Raw genomic sequence first — 23,133 nt, 5'->3', positions numbered from 1 at the left:
CCCGACTTCTCGTACCTCTGACCCCGACTCCTCGACTCCGACTCCTCTTTATTAATATGCGAATGTATTTGATACATTCCTTGCACCACACTTAAAAACCTAGGATAGACAGTTTCTTCCAGAAACATGTACACATGTCTACCCTCATACAGACAAGCAGGCATGCAGGTTTTCAAATAAAAATAAACACTAACAGTTGAATCCAAGAAGCTGTTCCATCAAGTCCTTCTAAGCTCTTCTAGCTATAGAGAAGAATCTTCATTCAATAGGAAAGGTTCAGAAGTGTGGAGCATGAGTTCCGCATGCTTTGTGACGACAACAAAAATCAACGAGCCACAATCTCCACTGATTTGCTTGCTCGTCACCGTTCAATTCATGAACACAAGGAACGATATCTTTACCGAATCGTTACTGGTGACGAAAAATGGTGCCTGTACATCAATATGAACCAGTGTAAGGAATGGCTTAGCCAAGGTAAACAAACGACCCCGCGAATGAAACAAGATCTTCATCTGCGTAAAAAGATGTTGTGCGTATGGTGGGAGAGCTCGGTTGAATTAATTTTTCGAGTCTACACCAGGTGATTTCTACCAACGAGGTATTGAAAACCTTATTGAACGTTGGAAATAAGTTGTAAACTACAAGGGAGAATACATTTATAAGTATTGGTGCTCCGAATTGTGCGTTGCGTGCCATATAGTGAAGCACATGAAAAGCATGCTTTTTCACGGTCACTTAACGTGTTCGTTTTGCGGTTACGTGAGGCACTGCATGCGTTGGTCTTTATTCTTACAGTAGAGAAGTCATTAATTATAATTTTCGGAGTCGGTGCATTGTTTGCCAACTCCGACCCCGACTCCAGGTACGCAAAATTTCCTCCGACTCTTTGACTCCGACCCCACAGCCCTGGTGTTGATGCCTGCTTGGGGCAGGGTTTACCTGCTCACTATGCAGCGAATATACGCAGCCTAGGGAGTGGGTCTGAATGAGGCCCTACGTCTCTCCCAGTTCATGCAGCATGTCTGACAGAGGCTCATGGAAAACAGTCAAAATGTCAGTGTCCGGTTTATATAAAGGAATCTCGGCACGTCCTGTAACTGACAGCACATTCACTGCATTTCAGATCACGGCTTGTTATAATTCAGCATATACCGTAAATAGATGTGACAATCAAACCCATCAAATATTTTTGGCTTTGCTCAGCATATCCGCCATGAATCTGACAATAAACAAGGCTTAAATTATCTGAGGGATATTCTGCTTATCTGCTTTCCAGATCTAATGTTATCTGACCTTTCTCTATGTATTGTTGGAAGCGCAGAACTGTGCGCTGTCTTCCATACTATATACACTCTGGGCACTAGGACCTAGAGTCTGCATGAAGGTGCCACTTCTGACCTATAGGCCCACTAACTATAAGATCGCATATACAATGAGATCCCGCCCAGGATCACAATGCAATATAGGATGATTTTGCCGAGATGGGGCTCCGAAAGGGGCCCATCTGTGCAAACTGCTCAGCCATGTGCTACCACCATCTCAGAATGGCGGTACTTGTGGGACCCGATGCGATATTGGTATTAGGCAGCATTGCATCCCCCATAGAAACCAGGAGGGATCGCAGCAGGGGGAGATACAATCTCCTGCTGTGGTCCCTCCTAGAAACATTCGGGAAATACTTTATATTTGTGGCTAACCCCAGAAAATTGTGGTTTCAGGGAATTATCCGCAAATGTTCAATGTTAAATGGGGCCCCTAATGTGCTACTGTACACGTGCGGACTGCAGACATTTTCTTTAATGTATAGAGTGGTTCCCAAACGGTGTGCCGTGGCACTCTAGGAGCACTTGCAGTGGTGCCTCGGGGCAAATTAATTATTTATGGTTAATGTAATAGGCAAAACTAGTGCATGTGGCTTCCAATCATAACCTATGGGGACAAGCAGAAGCTAATCCTGTCCCTTGCCACATAACTGAACCTAAGGATGACATACAGCCACCATTTAGTTAATTTAAGATTTTTTTCTAAAGGACTCAATAAAAAACATTTGGCCGAGGGGTGCCAGGAAAACCTCTCTGTTCTCCAGGGCGCCGCGATTCAAAAATGTTTGGGAATCACTGGTATAGTGTATGGAGTTATAGAGTTCTGTTCAGGACAATAGTATTCAGCTTCTGTGGTGAAACTATTGTATTAGCTCTGGTAACTGATGCCAAAACTGCTTTACCTAATTTGTGTACAGTTTCTTATATAGTGCAGCAGATTCCATTGCGCTTTACAACTGTAGACAGTGATAGAACAAACTGGGTAACAATCTATAGGGACATAGGAAAGAAACACGAAGACAGGCACCAGTAATAGCATAGCAGTCCCACCAAGTTGCAAGTCCTGAAGGAAAGCTACTGTATAAGTGCCTGTAGAGGTGAGTTTTCAGGGAACGCTTGAAAGTTTGGAGGCTAGTGGAGTCTTATTGTGCGTGGAAGGGCATTCCATAGGGTGGGAGCAGCCCGATGAAAGTCCTGTAATAGCGAATGGGAGCTAGTGATCCATGCAGAAGACAGGCGCAGATCTTGTGCAGAGCGGAGTGGTCGAGTTGGGAGATATTTTGTGATAAGTGCAGAGATATATGCTGGTGCAGTATGGTTAATAGCTTTATATGCAAGTAGAAGTGTTTTATATTGAATACGGTAAGATACAGGCAACCAATGGAGGGACTGGCAGAGCGGCTCAGCAGACGATGAGCATCTTGCAAGGATGATCAGCCTCACAGCAGCATTTAAAATGGATTGCAGTGGCGAGAGTCTGTTCTTGGGAAGACCAATAAGGAGACTATTGCAATAATCAATGCGGGATATAATGAGTGCATGGATAAGAGATTTAGTAGTGTCTTGTGTGAGATACGGTCGTATTTTGGATATGTTGTTTAGATGCATGTAACATGATTTGGAGACAGATTGAATGTGGGGAAGAAAAGACAGTACAGAGTCGAGGATGACCCCTAAGCAACAAGCTTGTGGGGTAGGGAAGATTGTCCAGTTGTCAACAGCAATGGAGATATCAGGATGGTAACTGTTCTTGGCTGGTGGGAACGTAATTCATTCCGTTTTGGAAATATTGAGTTTGAGGTGGCAAGAAAACATCCAAGATGAGATGGAAGAGAGACATTCAGAGACACGGCCCACAACCACTGGTGACAACTTTGGGGTTGATAGATAGATTTGAGTATCGTCCGCATACAAGTGATACAGAAATCCGAAAGAGCTGATTAGTTTGGCAGGAGATGAGGTATAGATTGAGAAAAGCAGAGGACCTAAAACTGAGCCTTGTGGAACTCAGACTGACAGAGGTAGTGAAGAGTCAGAGAGGAGAACACTGAAAGAGGGATCAGATAGGTAAGATGAGAACCAGGAGATGGAGACCTAGGGACTGTAGTGTTTGTATGTATGTACAGTATGAGAAGAGTGTGATCAACAAACAATCGCAGCAGAAAGATCTAGAAGGATGAGTAGTGAGTAATGTGACTTTAGTCAGTGCTGTCCTTCTGTCATTTCATTACTGCTTCTCTCTTCCTTCCAGTACTGTCCTGTGGCTGCCATGATAGAGCCCACACAATCATAAATGATACAATACTTTTTATATAAATTTCTGTCTTCATGTTATCAATACAGGAAGAATCGACCCTTCCATTGTAATTACTCAGCTGAGAGTTCAAAGCAAACTAATAAAAGATAAGAAACATTTCCTTGGGGCAGACAAAAAAAAAGCGTACAAGTCACACAGAGTTCAAGCAATGAGGACAATGAGAATGATGATCAGACAAAGGCGTACATTACATAATGAGTGTTTGTGCAGACCCCGTGAATGCTCATTGCCCTAATAGCAATGGAATAGCTTGTGTCAATCATTACCAGTAAGGAGCCTATAGGAACGCTGTCATGCATTCTAGTGTTCCTTGTGTACATTCTCTTCTGTGTAAGCTTCAGTCTCATGCCAGAACCATGCTAGAAGTTTGGCCCTGAAATAGAGCTGATCTACGAGTTTGCAGATGACTGGGGGGAGATTCTCTAAACTAAAAATGTGGTAAAAACCCAGTTATCAGGGTTTTTACCGCATTTTGGGATGCTCTAAACATCCCCCGCCGGGTTACCGTGACGGGGGGCATCTGGCGATGCCTCATAGAAGCCTATGGGCTTCTACCATGACCCACCGCCGCTACCGCACTGCGGTTTTTCTAACACTCCCAGAAAACGTCCGGTTACCAGCCCCAAGCGCTGATCATCTGTCAGTCAAATTGCATGGGGATTGTGAAGATCTTTTTACAATTTTTGGCTCAATTCATACACATAGACATCATTTGATAATCAAACGGATTGTGAATTGCAACATTGAATCAGGCCCTTCGTCCCATCTGGAGAGCTGGAGAGTATATGAAGTAGAGCTGGCCAATTGGGGGTCCGAAATTGATCTTTCGCATCGATACAGGATCGCTATTTCTGTATTTAATACAGAAAGTAAATTGCCAATAATATTGATCTTTCTCATGACTGATTGATAGAATTTTTGCACATACGCGATTAGCACAGTCATTAAAATCATGCAGGTGCCATAAAACTGTGCAGTAGAATGGGGGAATCCATAGAAGAGGTACAGTACTGTTTATTCGTCACTGCTGCAGCAATACATAGTGCATTCAGAATCAATCCAGTATAACGATGTATTGGGAGATGAACATTGATCTATCAAAAAGAAAAAAAAAACGATATCCAGAGATGGCCGCCCTACCAGAAGGGGCTATACTCTATCTCCCACATGGAGACCTGTATAAGATGCATTCATATATTTTACTCTTAGTAGTATCATCAGTACGGCCAATCATTACAGCTGCTGATAGTTCTAGGACTTAATTAGGGATGCGGTCATTTGGACTACAGCATTATGGTTGACAGTCATTAGGTCGACATGGGAATAGGTCGACATGGGTTTAGGTCGTCATGGGAAAAGGTCGACATGGTTCTAGGTCGAAAGGTCATTAATTAGATAGGTCGTTAGTTCAACAGGTCATTAGTTCGACATTGTCTAGGTCGACAGTCAAAAGGTCAACATGGAGTTTTTCGCTGTTTCTTTGATCCAACATGTGCCGACAGGCGGTATTTCATGCCCTACCATCCACTAGGGCGTGGTGCTAGAACAAAACAAAATAGTGTGCCCGACGGGGATGCGGTGTACTTTAAACTGTGCCCATGTCGACTGTGTTGACATTCAGGTAAAAAAACTGTGAAAAAACCCATGTCGACCTTTTGACTGTTGACCTAGACAATGTCGAACTAATGACCTGTCGAACTCACGACCTGTCGAACTAATGACCTTTCCCCGTCGACCTAGACCCATGTCGACCTAATGACTGTCGACCATCATGCTGTTGACCAAATGATCCCAACCCCTTAATTATGCATACACACCTCTGCATATTGCAGGACATAGACTCCCCTATACATGGCTTGCCGAGTGAACACAAAACAGCGGAACATGCCTTCGTTTATTTCTGACCAGAGGGCGCCACCTGCGCATAAGCAGAGGTCACCACCCGGAGGACATAGTATATACTCGGACAATAAGTTATGTACAAGTTGCAAGCCCGAGAAATAACATTTGGAGGCAGCATAGGCACATATTCCTTCAGGCATAGTAATGGTAGAGAGGAATGTCAAGGAAGGAACAGAGAAACTTACATCACACATAGAGCCAGATGTACAAAACCTTGAAAAGTGATAAAATGGAGAATGATAAATCACTAACCTTCTGCCCGAACTGCCATTTTTCACACCCAGGCTGTAGCATGACAATTATGTGCTGATTGGTTGGTATTTTATCCCTCTCCATTTTATCACTTTTCAAGCTTAGTACAACTTAATAACTTTACAATAACTTAAGTATATTGTATACAATTGTGTGCTTCTCTAGACAATGAACTGCCCAGTATTTCACTGTGATTGTGGAATTGTGGATACACGCTGGAGTATGTAGGAATGCATTTAGCACGTGTTTCGCATCTAATAGGTCTGTGAGACACCTGCCAGCGTGCGGCTATTGGAAAAGATAAAATGTGTTTCGTTAATGAAACTCAATTAGTGCAACTGTGTCTGTTCTCAATGAATGGCCGCAACCATTGCACCTGCACCGATAGCTGAGTAACCAGCAGTGGAACTAGCTCAGTTACAGCAGGTTCAGCAGTCAGGTGCGGAGAAGAGTGATGTCCGGCATCTGCTGCCCGGTCCTCCCATCTTCTATGTTGGCACATGCCCGCTAAAACCTCATTTCAGAATTGAAAGCAAAAACAGGGAATCAGATGCAACAGCCCACAAGAGCCTCAGAGAGCGAACATCTACCCAAATTTGCTATAAGGCCTAAAAATGGATCAACACAGGTTCTATGCTCCCTCTATGCTCATGGACCCCCATGAGCGAGAATAGCACCTGTTATTCAGGATCCCAACTGTTGGGAACGAAGGACAGCGATGGGGAGAGAAGGAAGGCGGGACAGCTATGAGGAGAGAGAGAAGGAGGGACAGCAACGGGGAGAGAGGGAAGGATCGGCAGTGATGGGGGGGGAGGAGAAGGGAGAATGCTGGGAAGAGAGAGACAGCGAGGAGTAGAGATCTAAAATATATAATTGTGCAATAATATAACAAAGATAAAATAAATAACATATTCTACATTTATTTTTATGTTGCCTCCGACAACCCGTCTGGCCCCCTGCCACTGTGGGGATGAAAATTTGGCTCAATATCAGGGCAGCGGCAGCAGCACAGACGGGACTCCAGCGCTCAGCGTTAGAGGCCCTATCCACACTGACTGCAAGTTCTGGGATCAGTTGACGGCATCGAACACTGAGTGCTGGAGTCCCGTCCGTGCTGCTGGCGCTGCCTTGATATTTCAAATCACTTATACTACCTCCTCTCCCGCCATATAGTCTTGCTCTCCTCCATAGCTCCGCTACACTCAGACGAGTCGTCCAGTGGCTCTGGTCCTCCTGCCGATGCTGTATCTCCCCCCACCCCCAAAGTGCACAGCTGCTCACCTTCCTGTCGGCAATGATCGTTCTCCGCACGGCACGGGTAGAGCAGGGTCAAGTGTGTCACTGTCGCGTTGATGGTGTGACTGGGTGCAGGGGGAGCTGCGGGCCCCTGAGACAGCTCGGGCCCCATAGCAGCTGCACCCCCTGCACCCTTGGTAGTTACGCCACTGCCTGTTACACATTGGGTCGATGTATTAAGCCTGGTAAAGTGATAAAGTGGTGATAAAGTGGAAGGTGAAAACACACCAGCCAATCAACTCCTAACTGTCATTTTTTAAACACAGCTGATTCTACTTTATTACTTTTTCCAGGCTTAATACATACTCCCCATTATCACAACGCCCCATTATCACACCTGGTTTATAATGCCCCAGCGGGATGTCTCATTTATAAGATGATATATTTAATAGTCAATAGGACGGCCAGTGGTCATATAATATTGTACAACGCGCAGTAGTGCTTTTGTGAAATCAAGGGAAGAATAGGTACAGTATGGGTTGAATTCAGCGTAATGGAGGCACTTTGGAATAGCATAGTGCCTCCCTCTACATGTTTTGCCTGACACCCCTATAACTTCATCTCTCCTAATGCCGAGGCCGTGCAGAGTGAGTGGTGTTACCTACATGGCAGGAATTCTCACCAAGCTCACCATATGCATCCTTGCAGATTTGCCCGATTCGCCCATTTATGCATGCCTGAGCGTTAGCGCAATTGTGAGTTTGGAAAAATATACATGCACCCCTGAGCAAGCCGTATTATGGCCCTTAATCTGTTCACTCGCAAAGGAAAATTCTTTCTCAAATGGACAAAACCATGTGCACTGCAGGTGGGGCAGATGTAACATGTGTAGAGAAAATTAGATTTGGGTGGGGTTTTACTTCAACGTGAGATCTATACTGCAGTGTAAAAATAAAGCAGTCAGTATTTTCCCTGCACAGAAACAAAATAATTCACCCAAATGTAACTCTCTTTGCACAGGTTACATCTGCCCCACCTGCAGTGCACATGGTTTTGTCCATTTAAGAAGGAATTTGCCTTTGCGAGTGAACCAGAATAAGGGCCTATTTGTACGTCTGAACATGCCCAATTATCTGTGGGTGGGCAAATATATGACGATTGTCACCGTCCCTAGTAAGCTGTGTGTGATTGGCTATTTGTGAACGCTCTGCTGTGCTATGCATTTAAAAGTGTGTTAAACACACACACACACACACCAGGGAGTTGTTTCTGCTTTATTAGAGCAGGTTTTGTGGTTTAATTGATGCTTATATCAAACGTATTTGTTGCACATAAAGGACACAATATACAACAAGTGCAGTGTAAGCATCTGTGATAAGTGCCTGGCGTGAACCAGAAATCTTTGGTACCGGAACACATCTCAAACTCCGCATACAGGTTGAAATACAGTATTATGTGCCCGTGTCGTCACCAACTCCACATTGCCCCCATTGTGTCTATGTGCCCCCTGTTTAATCTTTAGAAAGTGATCACATTTTCCCAGTGCGAGGGTTTCTCACCCATCGCTTTGATAATTAACCAAACCTGCCTGTGTGACGCTCCTACAGAACGCAGCCTACAAATCCCACCAGGTTACAGTTGATAATGCCGTTTGCAGGATGGTCAAGGGGTTAATGACATTTAACAGTGGTTCCAATACAGTATTTCTATTTTTAGATCCTTCTCCTCTGTCATGCCTACATACTGTACACATTTCTACAAACGGTATATTAACCCTTTGAGTGCCAAGGGAATTTGGCAAAACAGGGGTGAAAATTGCCAAGCAAACCTTATTCAATAACCCTTTGACTGCCAACTGGTCTTTCTGTGGGTGCAATATTTACCTAAACTTAGAATAATTGACTTGCCTGTATTTGTCATCATTTCTACTAAAAGAGCAGTCGTTGTGAGCGACACTGGCATTTTTTAGCTGAGATTTTAATGATCGCTCACAGCAACGTTGGCACTGAAAGGGTTACAGTAGTAACAGTAAAGTATAGTAAAGCAGAATAACCAAACACCAAATTTAAATCAAAGAGCAATACACCTAAAACAAACAATAGACCCAGTGTCATTCTGAGGCTATCAAACAATCCTGATGCAAGCATTTTGTACAAAGGTGACAATAGTATTGGCATATGTTAGGTCAGACTGGCCTATTTCATCTGACCAGTGTCTGTAAATAACATTGCAGTGGAATATAACCAGTACATGCCACTACTGTAGATCACAAGCCGGTTGCGATTACAAATCACATTTGCTGTCATTTTGATATTCATTTGTTCAAGTATATATCTCACTTGAACCAACCTCAGTTTGGTCTTGTGATTTCTAAAGGGAGTGAGTGGATGACCATACGGGGTTAAAAGCTTTTCCTCAACCAGTGCAAACGCACCCCCCTAATACAGGACCTGGCATTTTATTCACAAAGCAAAGGCATTTTTTTTTTTTTTATGTGACCGGCTGAAGGTTATGCTGACTCCTTACCATATCCAAGAATGTCTGCGAAATGGAAAATTATTGACGTGCATCATTTTCACGAGGCCGGCTACATTAACTTCCCAGCCGTTCTTTTTCCTTCACAATTTCGAGAGATTTAATCCAAAATTTAACAGCGACGTTGCCGGAGTCATAGGTTATTGCCAGTAATGTATTCCATGAGCGCAGCAATGTCCGGGAGGTGAAAAACAAATGATCACAGTGTTTCGTCGGCATCTGTCCATCCATTTATGCCACGGCGGTAAGTTAAAAGGAGAAATAATAAACAACGGCTAAAAAAGGATGATGCTAATAATAATCGTACAAAAAATAAAATAATGTAATATGGAAAAAAGTTGCGGAACTGAAGCCCAGGCATTAATGTCGTGTGTGGTAGTATGTAGACCTGTATTGCGCTGAAGAGTTAGTCACAGCGATGTTTTGGGCTAACCGAGCCTCAGAGGAGTTATCAAAAAGACGTAGAACTTGAAATCGCTCTGCCATAATGCCAGGAAGACCTTCTTCCCTTGTCCTTTGTCGAACCCCAGCTCATTTGTGCCCATGTAAACTATATCTTTCCTGGAAAGGTGCAAATAGGTGATCATGCCGGTGCTTCTTGACCCTTGATCCTACGGTGAGTCGTCTAAAAATGTTGCTTCTTCTTCAAGATCCAGGTTCAGGTTAGTGCAAGTCTTCCTAGGTGCTGTCATGTGCCCATTCATACATGACGCTGGTCCTTTATGACAGGCTGGCTACTCCCCCCTGCAATAAAATGACTAAACTATTGATCTTTTTTAGAAGCTTGCAATCGTTTGCATATCTCAGAGCCATATTAACGCCTTCTGATAAAACTGCAAGGTGGAGAAAAAAATCATAGGTGTCAGTCACATGCCAGTGTTACAATCCCATTCATGCTGTCTCCTGGCAGAAGTCAATACACTTGAGACTCTGGTACATGGAAATGCTCTTCTCAGTGCTGTAGCGATGCAGCTCCTAACAGGTTACCAGGTTAGAAGTTGGTGCTTAGAACCAGCAGCCTTGGTACAGGATCACCTTGCTGCTGCTGCTGCTGCTGCTGCTACAGTACGTATCCAGCCTTGCTTGCAGCTCAGGACTCTTGCAGACTCTGTGGCTCTGTACTCTTGCTCTGCAGCAGAATGGGCTCAGCCTGCAGTGAAAGCTGCCTGACAGAGGATGAGCTAGCATCGAAGGGGGCCCTCTAGGTGGGTTCTCTGCACACAGAATGTCCCAGTGTCCACTTCAGGGAGGGCAGTGACTGTGGATTAATCACTTGGATGAGCAGTATGACAACCAGCAGACTACTTGCTTCTGATCTGTCGCAAACAATGATCATCTACAGCCTTGTGCAGCTCATTTCAGACGGAACATTTCCTATTTACCCTCCTGCTAAAACAATCACAGCTTAGAACTCATAGATTTTTTATATTTGGATGTTTCTTACAGTTTTAAACTTCCTCAGATATTATGTACAGAGGGAAAAAAAAGATATATTATGGAAATAGAATGCCGAGATATACAGTTTGATCAAATAATTTTTTTTTTTTTTTTTTAGAGTTAAATCAAATACATTTCTGTCCCTAGAGTTATGATGCCAGCATGCACTACGGCTATGCCACTCAACGTACTATGCCCATACCATCCAAACAAGAGGGGTAGGCAATCCAACTTTACACTGAAAGTAGGTAATGGGGTAAAAGGAAAGATGATTATCGTATTATAAATATAAAAAAGTGTAATATTGAAGAAAAAAATGCACATCAGTTATTTATTCAAATGTCAAATCTATGAAGGGGGGGGGGGGGGCAGCAAAGACTAATTGACAGCCTACATATCGGCCATCATTTAGATAACAGTGCTGATATACACCTTGTCATTTAGTGCACACCGGCTCCGTCATACATGGGGGGGGAGAAGCGGTATAAGTGCACATAACGTGTGCTTATACCTCTTTTCCCCCATAATGACTCTTCATACATCTGCCCCAATGTATCTTATGCGATTCCATTCAATGCTGCGGGATATGATAAATATTCATGGCAGCCATGACGATCTGCGACCCCGATCCGAGGAGCACGGAAACGCGCAGTGGATCGAAGTTGGAGGAAAATTACATGCAATATGACACTTTTAATCAGATCCCTCGTTCCGAAAGAATCGGATGAAAAGTGGCCATATCACACTAGTGAATGGGGGCCTTAAGGCATCACTGTGTTGTCGCACAGTACATCAGACTCTGACTGCCCCTCACCCTATTACATACTATGCTTGCATATACCCCTCTGCTCTCTATTCAGACACTTCTTATGTTGGCCATAAACTACCACATACAAGCACACAATCCAGCCAACGGGGACACTGAGGGATGATAAGAACAGTCAATGTATATTAGCAGCTACATTTGTGCCATTCTGCTGATTCATCCTTTTGGTTTAGTTGCATCACTCCCATCTTGCTCAGATTCTCTCTCCCCCTCTCTATGTCCCCACGTCTGTACTTGGCTTCCAATCTGCTCCTGCTATAATGTCTTTATTCCTCTTTGTATTTGCTCCACCTGTCCCCAATCCGAGTCACAGATCCTTAAATGAGCAGCCCCCCAATATGATTTCAGAAGGGAAAACTGGCAAACAAGCAAAGTGGCAATATTGGATACTGCAGCCTACCGTCCAAGCCTGAAAAATCCCTTTTAGTGGTTGGTTCTCCGTTGGTCGGAGCCAAACCTTATAAAAGTATTTTTCTGAGCCAACGTACCTCAAACTTGATTGCATAAAATGTTTATTGATTGCCTCAAAATTATATTTTACTCATATCACTTGTATATTTGTATCACTGCATTGTTATACAGGTTGAGTATCCGGTATCCTTATATCCAGAAACCGACATATTCCAAAAACCGTGTTTTTTTCAGAATATTTTGGTCCCCCCCCCCCTGCCCCTTTTTCATATTTGCCATGTCCCCGGCACCAACGGCGGGCTTCAGGATCCCCTTCAATCCCCTTCAATGCACCCCTGGACCGATGAAGTGGATCCTGAATGATGCCATGGACACTGTGGATGCCGGGGGACCATCGGGGCACCCCCAGGGGACCAGGTAAGTATGTTAAAAAAAAAATACTTCAAACACCGGAAAAATCTCTCATCCAAAATGCTTGTGGTCCCGAGCATTTCGGATAAGGGGTACTCATCCTGTATTGTCTAACCTGGTCAGAAACCTCACTGTATTCATGTTTTAATTTACGTGACTGGATTTGTAATACTTTATTGGGTACTTAGAGAAAGCGAGGGCTGCCTAGGCATGAGGGAATATAAGAGTCTGTGCAGTTTGGGATGGTATGACAAAGGATAGAAATCAGAGTGTCACTTACCCATAGAGGTGCAGTGTAGATGGGGTAGCCAATCAGGTGTGGAAGGGGTGGTAGCTTAGGTGGAGGTATATAAGATGTAGTCAGGTGATCCATCTTCCTCTTGAGTCTGGATTCTGGACCCACCGGAGTGCACAGAGCTAAGTGGCCGCAGTGAAATACAATCAATTCTCAATTCCCCCAACCTTTTCGTTGCTCCCCTCTCTTATGTGCACTCTGTGATGTCCCCTCCGCCGTGCTGGCTGCGGACTCAGCATTCCCCCCCCCACATTGGTGGCGGGCGGCGGGTTAGTGGGGCTGCCCCTGGGCTCCGGCCCTTCACTGCCACTTTATCCTACACCCGGCGACTACAGCGGGTCCAAAACTCGGGTCCTGGCCGCAGCGGGTAGCGCCACCGCTGTTGAGCCGTTGCAGGCTCCCTCCTCTCACGCAGGGTCGCCTGCTACGTAGGCGCCCCGGTCCCCCCCTGTGCTCGCTGGCTCCCACCGGGCTCACCGCTGCTCAGCGTCCGCCGGAGACGTCACGTGGTCTCCGGCGGCCGCCTCCTTTGATCTCCCAGCCGCGGCTAGCGCGGCTGGGGATAGCTCTGGCGCACCGGCACAATGGGGGATGCCAAGCACCTCAGTGGAGGTGCTGGCTTACCCAGGGGCGCCATCCGGGGGCAGCAGGTTATAAGGACAACGGAGGCTGTCTCCAGGCCCATTTGTATCAGGTGCAGGGGGGGGCGTCCCCTACCCCCCCTGCAGGCTCCGGGGACCCCTGTTGGCACGCTGACCAGCGCTGGCAGTCAGGGGTCCACCGGGGTTTCCACCCCAAAGGGCAGCCCTATTCAGGGGATTACTGGGAGCCCGGCTGGGGTGCCTATACCCTAAGGCCCCCCCCCCCTGTTATTATGTGCAGGCAAGCCGGGGTGCCTCTTTGGCTCCCCCTGCTGGACCTATAATGCAGGCGGTTTTTATTCCGCCCCCTGGTTTGTACTGCGCAGGCAGGTTTATCCCAAGGCCACGCCAGTGGCAACGTGCCTGCCCCGCTCACTTGCTGCCACCGCAGCAGCCCTCGGGGCACCCTGGCCTGACTAAGGCCTAGGCGCCACAAACAGGTTTCCCGCGGACAACTTCCCTGCACCAGGGGGCCCCGGGATTTTGGGACTACAGTGTTTCATACAGGTTTCCAGTGCCTGTTACAGCTCCCGGTCACCCAGCAGGGGCAGGCGGCCTGGTCTTTTACAACAGACCTGGCTGGTGTAATGGTTAGCGTACTGCTCACAACGCCGAGGTCATGGGTTCGGTTCCCAACATCTGTGTGGAGTTTGTATATTATCCCCTGTGCTTGCGTAGGTTTTCCTCCGGTTACGCTGGTTTAAAAAAACACTACAGGCCTCACGGCCATCAGGGCTGCCCGCCCTCTCAACACCATTTAGGCCACCAGCCCGGTTAGGGCCCTTCCCTCGGCTTACCATATTTCCCGCAGAACATGGGTGCCGCATGGGGTTTTCGCCACAGCCCGCCCCCCAATGGCAGACCTGTCAGCCCTGGTGTTAATCTGGGAGCGGTTATTCACACCCCTTTCCACAGCAGCAGCCCAGGAATGTGTAGGGAGGGCAGTTTCCTCGGGGCGATCGAGGGAGGGCCTCTCTATCGAGCATGGTTGTTAATGCCTTGAATTTGTCTCCCCAGCTCTCTTCAGGTACTGATTCGGGCACGGGGGCCGGAAGAGCCTCCAGGGGGTGCTGAACGAGGGGCCTCTCGTGGGACATCGGTGTTGGATAGGCCGCAGTCATCACGGGGAATCGGGATGAGATTGACCCGTCCGGTACTGGTCTCATCGATTGCTCAGTGGGATGCCACGATGGTGACCCAGCACCCAAGGGAGAACACCTCGGCTGGGGCACAGGACGCTGATGCAACGTCGGACGCACCCCTCCACTCCTCGGCCGTGTCTCCACCGATGCGGATGCGGCAGCAACATCATGGGGAACCGGGACTCAGGAGGCAGTTGACCCGTCCGGTACTGGTGAGCATGATGACGATACCTTTACTGATTCTGCCTCATGCCATTTCCTCTGCTAGCAGCGACAAATCAGGAGCGACTAGGCGCCCCCGCAAGTTCGTTAAGCTAGTGGCGCGAGCTGTAGCGAGGCAGGTGGGGGGCGCGCACTCTAGGCAGGAGAAGACTAGCGCAGCCCCCCCCCCCCCCCTACATTGTCAGACATGGTTCACTGCATAAATACCGCGATCAACGGGGTCTACGCAAGGGTATGCAGGGCAGGATAGCGAAGGGGAAGTTCGTTGACGTGTTTACGTTGACCAGAGATATGAAAAGAGAGTTCTCTCAGGCCAATACGGCTGCCTGAAATGGGGAGAACTCTTATAGGAGCTCCCTCAACTGGCTAAAAGGTTTCCTCATACTAGTTTTGTCCTATTGGACACCAGGCCCCGGGAGCGCGTTTTCCTTGTGGACGCGACTCCTCGCTTACAAGGGCACGGCGGGCGGGACTATGGAAAAAATGTAATGTTGGATTTGCGGAGTCTATCACCCTGCCAAAACCGGCAAGTCTGTTGCCCCCGCCCCCCCCCCCCCCCCCGGCACTGGCTCCACGTAAAGCGTAGTGGTTTTCCGAGTTAGGGCGCCGTTTGCGCATTTACACTAATAAGGAGCCAGTTTTTTGTTATGGGGTTTTAGTTGGGGTTTTTAGTTACCCATTTCCCCAAACGGTCGGGGTGGTTGTCTAACAGGAATTGGAAATTGGTGGGGGGTTTCCCCAAGGCGGTGAGACAGAAGGTGCAGGATGGTTGGCCCCTGTTTTTGGGAGTCATTGCCCAATATGTGTTTTTCGCCCTCGGGGGTAGTGCCCAAGAAGGCTCCAGGTAAACACTGGTTTATCCAGCACCAGTCTCACCCTCACGGGGCATTCCTTTGATGATGCTATTCCTGACGAAGTTTGTAGAGTAGGTTTTCAGCTGTTTGGGGAAGCACTCTGTTTAGTCCGCAGTTTTGGGCAAGGCGCGCTCAAGGCTAAGCTGTGGCCGCAAGCTTGAGCTGGCTACGGCCGGAGTCAAGGACCCCCATCACATGGTTAGGTAGTCCCGGGGGATACGCGACGACCTGGTCGTCTGGTCCGCCTTTCTGGTGCACTTGAACCAGGAGGTCCTGGGGCCATCTGAGCCATCCCCTACATTTCGGCTTCAGTTGTTTAACGGACCTGCGGGGTCCATGGGTTTTGGGTCATGCCTCCAAGGCGAATGTTGGGCTGCCTCATGGCCTCTGCCTTCGGTGTAGAGGGTTTTCACAGTCAGTTTGCTGGATGGTAGCTTGTCCCCGTCATCGTGGCGGTTGCATCGAGGTTAGCGAGCCAGACGATAGTGTTCTGTGCGATAACCTGGGAGTGTGCACGCCATTAATAATCAGCGCACCTCTTCACCCTCAGCCCTGCGTTGCTTAGGCACGTGGTCTTGCATTGCTTACAGCGCAACATGCATTCCAGGGCACGGCATGTTCCGGGGGTAGACAACAGCATAGCTGATGCCCTGTTCCGGTTCAATGGTGCGAAATTTTCATGAGTGGTAACGGGTACATACCACCTGGGGTTTGACTGTCCATGTTCTGTAGGGCAGATCCTAGAACAAGCATGATGGAGTTAGCCTTGCGATCCTTGGCCACTTTCCTCCCGTAGGGCATATGCGCAGGGGGACTTGGCGGCCTTTCCGGAGTCCCCGGAGAGCAGCGTTAAGTCGGTCAAGGACCGTTTGCTGGCTTTCAGGTGGGGTCACTATAGCGCTGGCTGGTTTAAACCGGCCATGCCGGAGGCCTTGGCCAGGATTTCCTTTCATGCTAAGTTACGCGGTGAAGGGGACCCTGCCAAAGCCTGTGTGCTATCAAAGGCTTTGCGTGGATGGGTGAGAGAACAGCCGGTGGCTGTATTCACGGTGTAGTTTAGAACGCGGACGAGGCATCACTCTTTCTGGTGGCGTTCTCTGTTGCGTTCTTTGGGGCTTTGAGGATCAGCGACCTGGTAGCGGCCAGCAAGAGTGCCACTGATTCAGGTGCAGTTCGAAGACATGGTCTTCCAGGACGTGCTCGTCCTTTGTAGGTTCCGCCGGTCTAAGACCGATCAGTCGGGCAGAGGCCGCTGGGTAACCTCAAAGGCCCAGCCGGAAGGGGATATATGCCCCATACGATGGTCCTGGGGCGTATCTGCCTCAGAGGCCTGCAGCGCCGGCATAGTTCCTTGCGTATGCCGATGCATCGCCATTGACGCTTTTCAGTTACTGAGGTATTCAAGCGTTGTGTAGCTGCGTTGGGTTGGAGGTTGCCGATTGCGGGACGCATTCATTCTGTATTGGTGCGACCACCAACGCAGCAGCGGAGGGTCTTCCAGTGAATGCCATACAAGAACTCGGCCGCTGGAAGTCCTCCGCTTATAAATCTTATATTCGTTTAGATAAGGTTTAGCACGCGCCTTGGCGCTGGATCCAAAAACGATGTTTACACTCGGTTTTGTAACGGCAGCGTTACGGAATCGAGGGTGTGAAGGGAATTTTTTTACTTTTTCCTCCGATAGTGGGCTGATTACAATTGGCTTCCCCCCTCAAGTCCACCGGAGGTTTTTAAGGTTTTCCCCTTCCCTTGGATTCTAGTGTACTAATTTATGTTGTGCAATTATCTGTCTAACTTACGTTGTGCATTATACAGTTTAAGTTTGAATGCTAACGGGTTAGGGTTTTCTTTTTCAGCCCTTCCCCCCCCTTCAACAACTCATGCCACTGTCTGGTTCGTCGGGCATTCATACATTTTCTGGGCATCCAACCATCAGTTAGCTGTCAGGGCCCGGGCAGAGCTAGGGGCGAAGGCAGTACATTGGTTCGGTGTCAGGGGTCTCCGGTGGAATGGTCTTTTACCATTGTTGTAAGACAAAGAGCGTCGTTGGGGTCGCCCGGATGTTTTGGTGGTACACCTAGGAGGTAACTCCTTAGGCCGGGGAACCAGCATAGGCCTTATTTTGAAGATCGAGGCTGATCTTAAGACTCTGGTGGGCCTTTGGCCTGGATTGCGGATAGTTTGGTCCGACATAGTGCCTCGTTTCAACTGGAGAGGCTGCTGGAACCCTAAGTCATTAGAAAAGATCAGACGCAAGGTTAACTTTGCGGTCTCCAAAGCGGTCACGTCCATGGGAGGCACAGCGGTCAGACACCCTTCTTTAGCACTGGAGACCCCATCCTTCTACAGAAGTGATGGTGTCCATTTGTCAGATTCAGGCATGGCCGTTCTACTTCAGGACTTGTTTAGTTATTGCAGATAGGGGATTAGGTTTGTGTTACTCTGGTTGATTTAGTTATTGATAGGTCTGGCGGGCTTGGGTTCTACAGTAATTGTCTTTAAGTGGCAATTTTTGAACCCAGCTGTGGCGGGAGGGTGCTCTCGATCAGCAGTCCAGTTTGAAGTACAGGAGGTCACTGTGAGGTATTGCCACCCTCTGCCAGGAAGGCTGGTGAGTTCTGCCCCCGAGGGGGGACGCAGGACACTTTTAGAACTGTCCTCATCATGCCCTAGGAGGGGCGGCAAGACAGTCACAGCGCAGGCTGGCTTTGAATTCAATGGGGGCGGTTCATCGCCCTGGTTACAAGTTGGGGCGTTGTAGTCGCCGCCATCGCTAACTTTTTATGACTGGCTGGTCTCCAAGCGCCCTCTAGGCCATCCCTTTTCAATAGGGTCATACCACAATAAATACCCTTGACCTTTTAAACTTATGCAGTGGTTGTCTGTGTCCTTATTTCAGGTCACGTGTCCGTGTGAGTTATTTCAGGTCATGTGTCCGTGTGATTTACTTCTAGGGGTAATCAAGGTTTAAGTTGAAAAAAAATGTTCATCCCAATAATGCAGTAGATGCCTTATGTATTATCTGGGCTCCCATGTTAAATGCACCCCATTTTTTCATACCCCTACTATCCAACTACGCATGGAGTTGATTTTATATAATGTGGCGAGCGCAGCGAGCCACCGTGCCTGAAGCGTGGCGAGGGGACGCGGTCTCATAAAAAAAACGGGAGCTCAGATATTACATAAGTACCCATGATTATTATGCTCCGTAATGCCTCCATAAAATGGTCTGACACCTCAGCTTCTCGACATTGTCTCCAATCACCAGCAGTGAGCCAACACACCATAGTGTTTGAACAGGACCCAGGACAAATGACTTTGTTACCTGTTCACACTGCCCAGTGACCCGGGGCCTTCCCTGACTAAACTGGGTTTTTACGATGACCCCTTCACACCTAGCAGAGATGCGTGTCGACCCAGCAATAACCCCTTGGTGTGGGAGAAAACATGGGTGGATACAGCTCATTCATGAACAATATCTGAAAACAGTTTTTCTTTTTTTTAAATAGTTTAGCTCTGAAAATTCATCACGTCACCTCATAAGCGGATTAGAAGTGTTTTCTAAATACAGTCCACAAGCTCTCTCCATACAGAAGAAGACATTGTCTGAGACTGAACGGCTGAGATTCATCACAGGACCGACCATGTTTGTGAGATCACTGGGAGTTGTCCCCCCTCATGTGACGCACGCCGTCACACTGGGAATAAAAGCAAAAAGACCACAACAAGATTTAGTAGAGAGAATTAGGTTTAGAGGAACTCTGAGCAAGCAGAACAGTACAGAACTTGTTGGCAGAACCTCACCTAAAACTATGCGACATGTTTCCTAAAGTCGTTTCCAAGTATTAGGCCCCGGGCAGGAAGTACTTCAGTTGCATTGTCAGCAGATCATTTCCGAATAAACTCTGGCTACTGTAAGTAAAATGTGACAGGTCATCAAAGGAAAGAGCAGCCAGGCCTGGGCTGCCGTCAGTACCAGACCATACTGACGGCATTTCAAAGTATCTACTTCTCTTTATACTAGATTTCATTAGGATCCTGTCTGGACCAAAGCTGCGCACTCAGCTGGATGAGAGTTGGAAGTGCGCAATGGTCCACTGAAGGGTGAATAAATATAAGAAGAAGTTAGAGAAGTCTGGCTGTCAGTGTGCACGTGGTAAACAAGCAGAACTGTATTTCTATGTAGAGAACTGGCCTATTCTATGTGGAGGCTTGAAGCTGTAGTCCCTTCTATCCCATTGGTTATCTGGCCCTCTCCCGGATAAACAAATCATTCCTCCTCCTCCCACAGTACCACACTAGTAATGCCAGCCCGCTGACTTCCCCTGGGTATAGAAGCAGGGGATGCCAGTAGGCTGGAGTCCCTTCTGTGGTACTGAGGGAGGAGCATTAGGTCATCTCGGAGAAGGCCAGATTAACAATGAGGTGGAAGGGCCTCCACATAATATGACAGACATTATGTATGTTTGTTTCGAGCCTATGTCCTTGGGACCATGCGGATAGTCCTTGAGTGTTGTTATGGGCTGTTCTCTGTAGGCTTAAGCCCTATACACACTAATCAATGGTTTTAACAATAACGATCGTTTCCCCCCTTCTGAGCAATTTTGCTAAATATCAGCACGAGCCGGTAACAATGTCCGCCGTCCCCCTGAATGTAAAGATGAGGGAGAGCATCGTTAACGAGGGCTATGCTGTAGAAAGCAACTTGCCCGTTGCTTCCCCCCAGTCGCAGACTCCCGCCAGCACTGGCAAGTGTGGTGTGTACCCGCGTAGTGTGTACTCGGGTTTGTTTTCAATTGAAGCACCCGGTTTTCACAATCTAATAATACCAGGATTATTTTATATGTTTAAATACAATGGAAATGCATTTGGATATCAGGCATATTTGCACACTATATATATTTAGGAAACAGAGACCACTGACACTATACATATGCACACGGACAGAGACAGCAAGTGCAGATGGAACGACCCATTCATCGATGGGGATGCATTTGCACAGAACTGTACCATACTGAGGGAGTATTATGGGGGCGGCGTGGCCATGTAAGGGCGTCATGCTCAATCGAAGCATGCAGATGGAGATTGGATGTCTGTTTCAGATGGATTCGTACCCAGCATGGAGGGTTTGCAAGTCCCAATACTTAAGAAGATGGTGGGTGGACCTTTCTGCATACAGTAGTGCTGCTTTCACATTCCAACCCTGCTTTCAACCCATTTTTGTAAACGTTTCATAAAATGGGTCAAAAGCCAGTTAAACCCCCTTCACAGTGCATGTTGCAACCAATATTACTGTTTCAATACCGTTTTTGTACCTTTCACATTCAACCCGTTTCACCCATAAAAAATCAGCTTCTTTGCAATAAAACTCTTTTGTGCACTTCCTGCTTGTGGGCGGTGACAACATGCAGGGAGACAACCAATGACCCTTGTGCAGATTATCATGTGTAGTTCAAAACGCATCTGGGCCGTTCAGACTGCAGGAAAAACGGCTCAGAACCGCGTAGGATCCTGCTTTTGAAATGTTTTGAATTACCAGTATTCTCTAACCGGTAAATTGACTGGGGAGCTTTCACACTGCAGCTGGTACCGTTTTAAGATGCTAAAAAAACGGCAATATACCAATTACAGCTGCGATGTGAAAGGGGTAATACTGAGCAAACACCTGCATTGGCATATGGTAGGGTGCAGGCCCAAATGAGTCTGATTCAGAATCAATCCCAATATCTATATACAGTATAAGTAGATACATTTTGAAACAAGCACAAAACAAAAGGCACACCTGCACTGGGCTTTACCCATCCCATATAATAATAGGCTAACGCTGAAGGGGATTTAAGTGCATTATCGGCCACTAGATGGCACCCAACGCTGCTCGGTTCTTCCACGCACAGCAACCGCCACTGACATTACTGTTATGTTGTTCCATCATTTTGACTGGTGGTAATTAATATTAAAAAGGCACTATAGTGTGGCATTATATAAACTGGGGGATTGTACCAGCTGCGTGGCTGTTTCTGGGGCTTGATGGAATAACCTCCATTGGCAGAATAAGAAGTATAAAAAGAATGTTGTCTCAGGCACCAGGATGCAGAAAGTGAAAGAGATGAGAGACCACAATCTATAAAAAGGTAACCATGCCAGGATCCGGCCAGTGTGGCATGTCTGGAAGTAGGCAAAGTATGTGGAGAAAAGTGCTGAGAAGCTGCTTGTGAGGAACTGGCATCTATAACAAGATTCACGGGCATAACTACCGGAGCTGAGAGGTGTCAAAGTTACATGTGTCACTCTGGACTGCCAGGGGACGGACCAAGAGGGAGCCCTGGAGGTGGAAGAGCAACATCACAAACACACTGACTGACTGAAAGGGAAAGGTGCCGATTGGCTCAGCTGATCAGCTGTCACCCCTGTTCTATACACAGCAGACAGCAGCCAATAGTCTGTGTGTATAGTATTATGAGGAAGCAGAAAGCGTGGGGAGAGATGGACGCTAGTGAGCCTGAGCGGCAAAGGAGCCTCCGGGGAGCGATTAATGATGGTGGGTAGGGAGCGGGCAGCGGCGAGTGATGAGCAGCTCTGCCGCCGACTGAATCATGTCGGCGGTGGCTCCGCTCGTCACTGCCCAATCTGCAAAGTTGCAGCTGCAGGTGTGGTACAGGGGGTCCGACAGTCGGGATCCCGACAGTCATTAGCCCGAAGTCGGGATCCCGACTGGCCGGACCCATACAGCATGGTGAGCGCAACTAAGCACCTTGCGGGCTCACTGCACTCGCCACGCTGTGGGCACGGTGGCTCGCTACGAGAGCCACCTATTCTATTCTCCCTCTATTGGGGTCGTGGACCCCCACGAGGGATTATAGCCGACGGCCGTCGGGAACCCGGCTGTCGGTGTTTTGACAGTCGGGATCCCGACGTTGGGTAAATGGCTGTTGGTATCCCGACGTCGGCTAAATACCCCGTCCGGCACCCAAAGCTGCTGCCTGCCTGGTCACAGACAGACTCGCAGGCAGTAGCTACGGCCCATACTAGGTGCCGCACCTATGATGTGTAGGCAATATAGTGTTATGTAACATAAATGGGGGCATTGTCATGTGGCACAATATGAAGTAAATTCCCTATAATGTGGCATAATATAAACTGGGGTAATTGTTATGTGGCACAATATGAAGCGGAAGCACTATAGTTTGGCATAATATAAACTGGGGACATGTAACGTGGCAAAATATAAACTGTATATTATAATGTGAATTGTTGGTACTGTGTTGCATAATGTGTATCGGTAGCACTACAATGTAACCTAATGTGAGCTAGAGCACCACTACTATGTTCA

At 47.5% G+C, this 23,133-nt stretch overlaps 1 protein-coding gene across 5 annotated transcripts in view; it reads right to left on the bottom strand.

The window, feature by feature from the left end:
* Positions 1–23,133, bottom strand: part of PDE4D (phosphodiesterase 4D) — a 925,196-nt gene that overhangs the window by 438,185 nt on the left and 463,878 nt on the right. Inside the window, exon 1 of one of the 5 annotated variants that reach the window (XM_083153347.1) lies at positions 9,556–10,712. The exons of the other annotated variants lie outside the window; for them this stretch is intronic. Coding sequence (XP_083009473.1) covers positions 9,556–9,602 — 47 coding nt within the window. The 5' untranslated portion in view covers positions 9,603–10,712. Of the gene's footprint in view, positions 1–9,555; positions 10,713–23,133 lie in introns of those variants that run through there. 5 annotated transcript variants of the gene reach the window in all.

The sequence above is a fragment of the Crinia signifera genome, chromosome 1 (assembly GCF_055691185.1).
Source record: "Crinia signifera chromosome 1, ASM5569118v1, whole genome shotgun sequence".
NCBI lineage: Eukaryota > Metazoa > Chordata > Amphibia > Anura > Myobatrachidae > Crinia > Crinia signifera.
The sequence above is the reverse complement of the archived record's forward strand: the minus strand, read 5'-3'. Positions and strand labels throughout refer to the sequence as shown.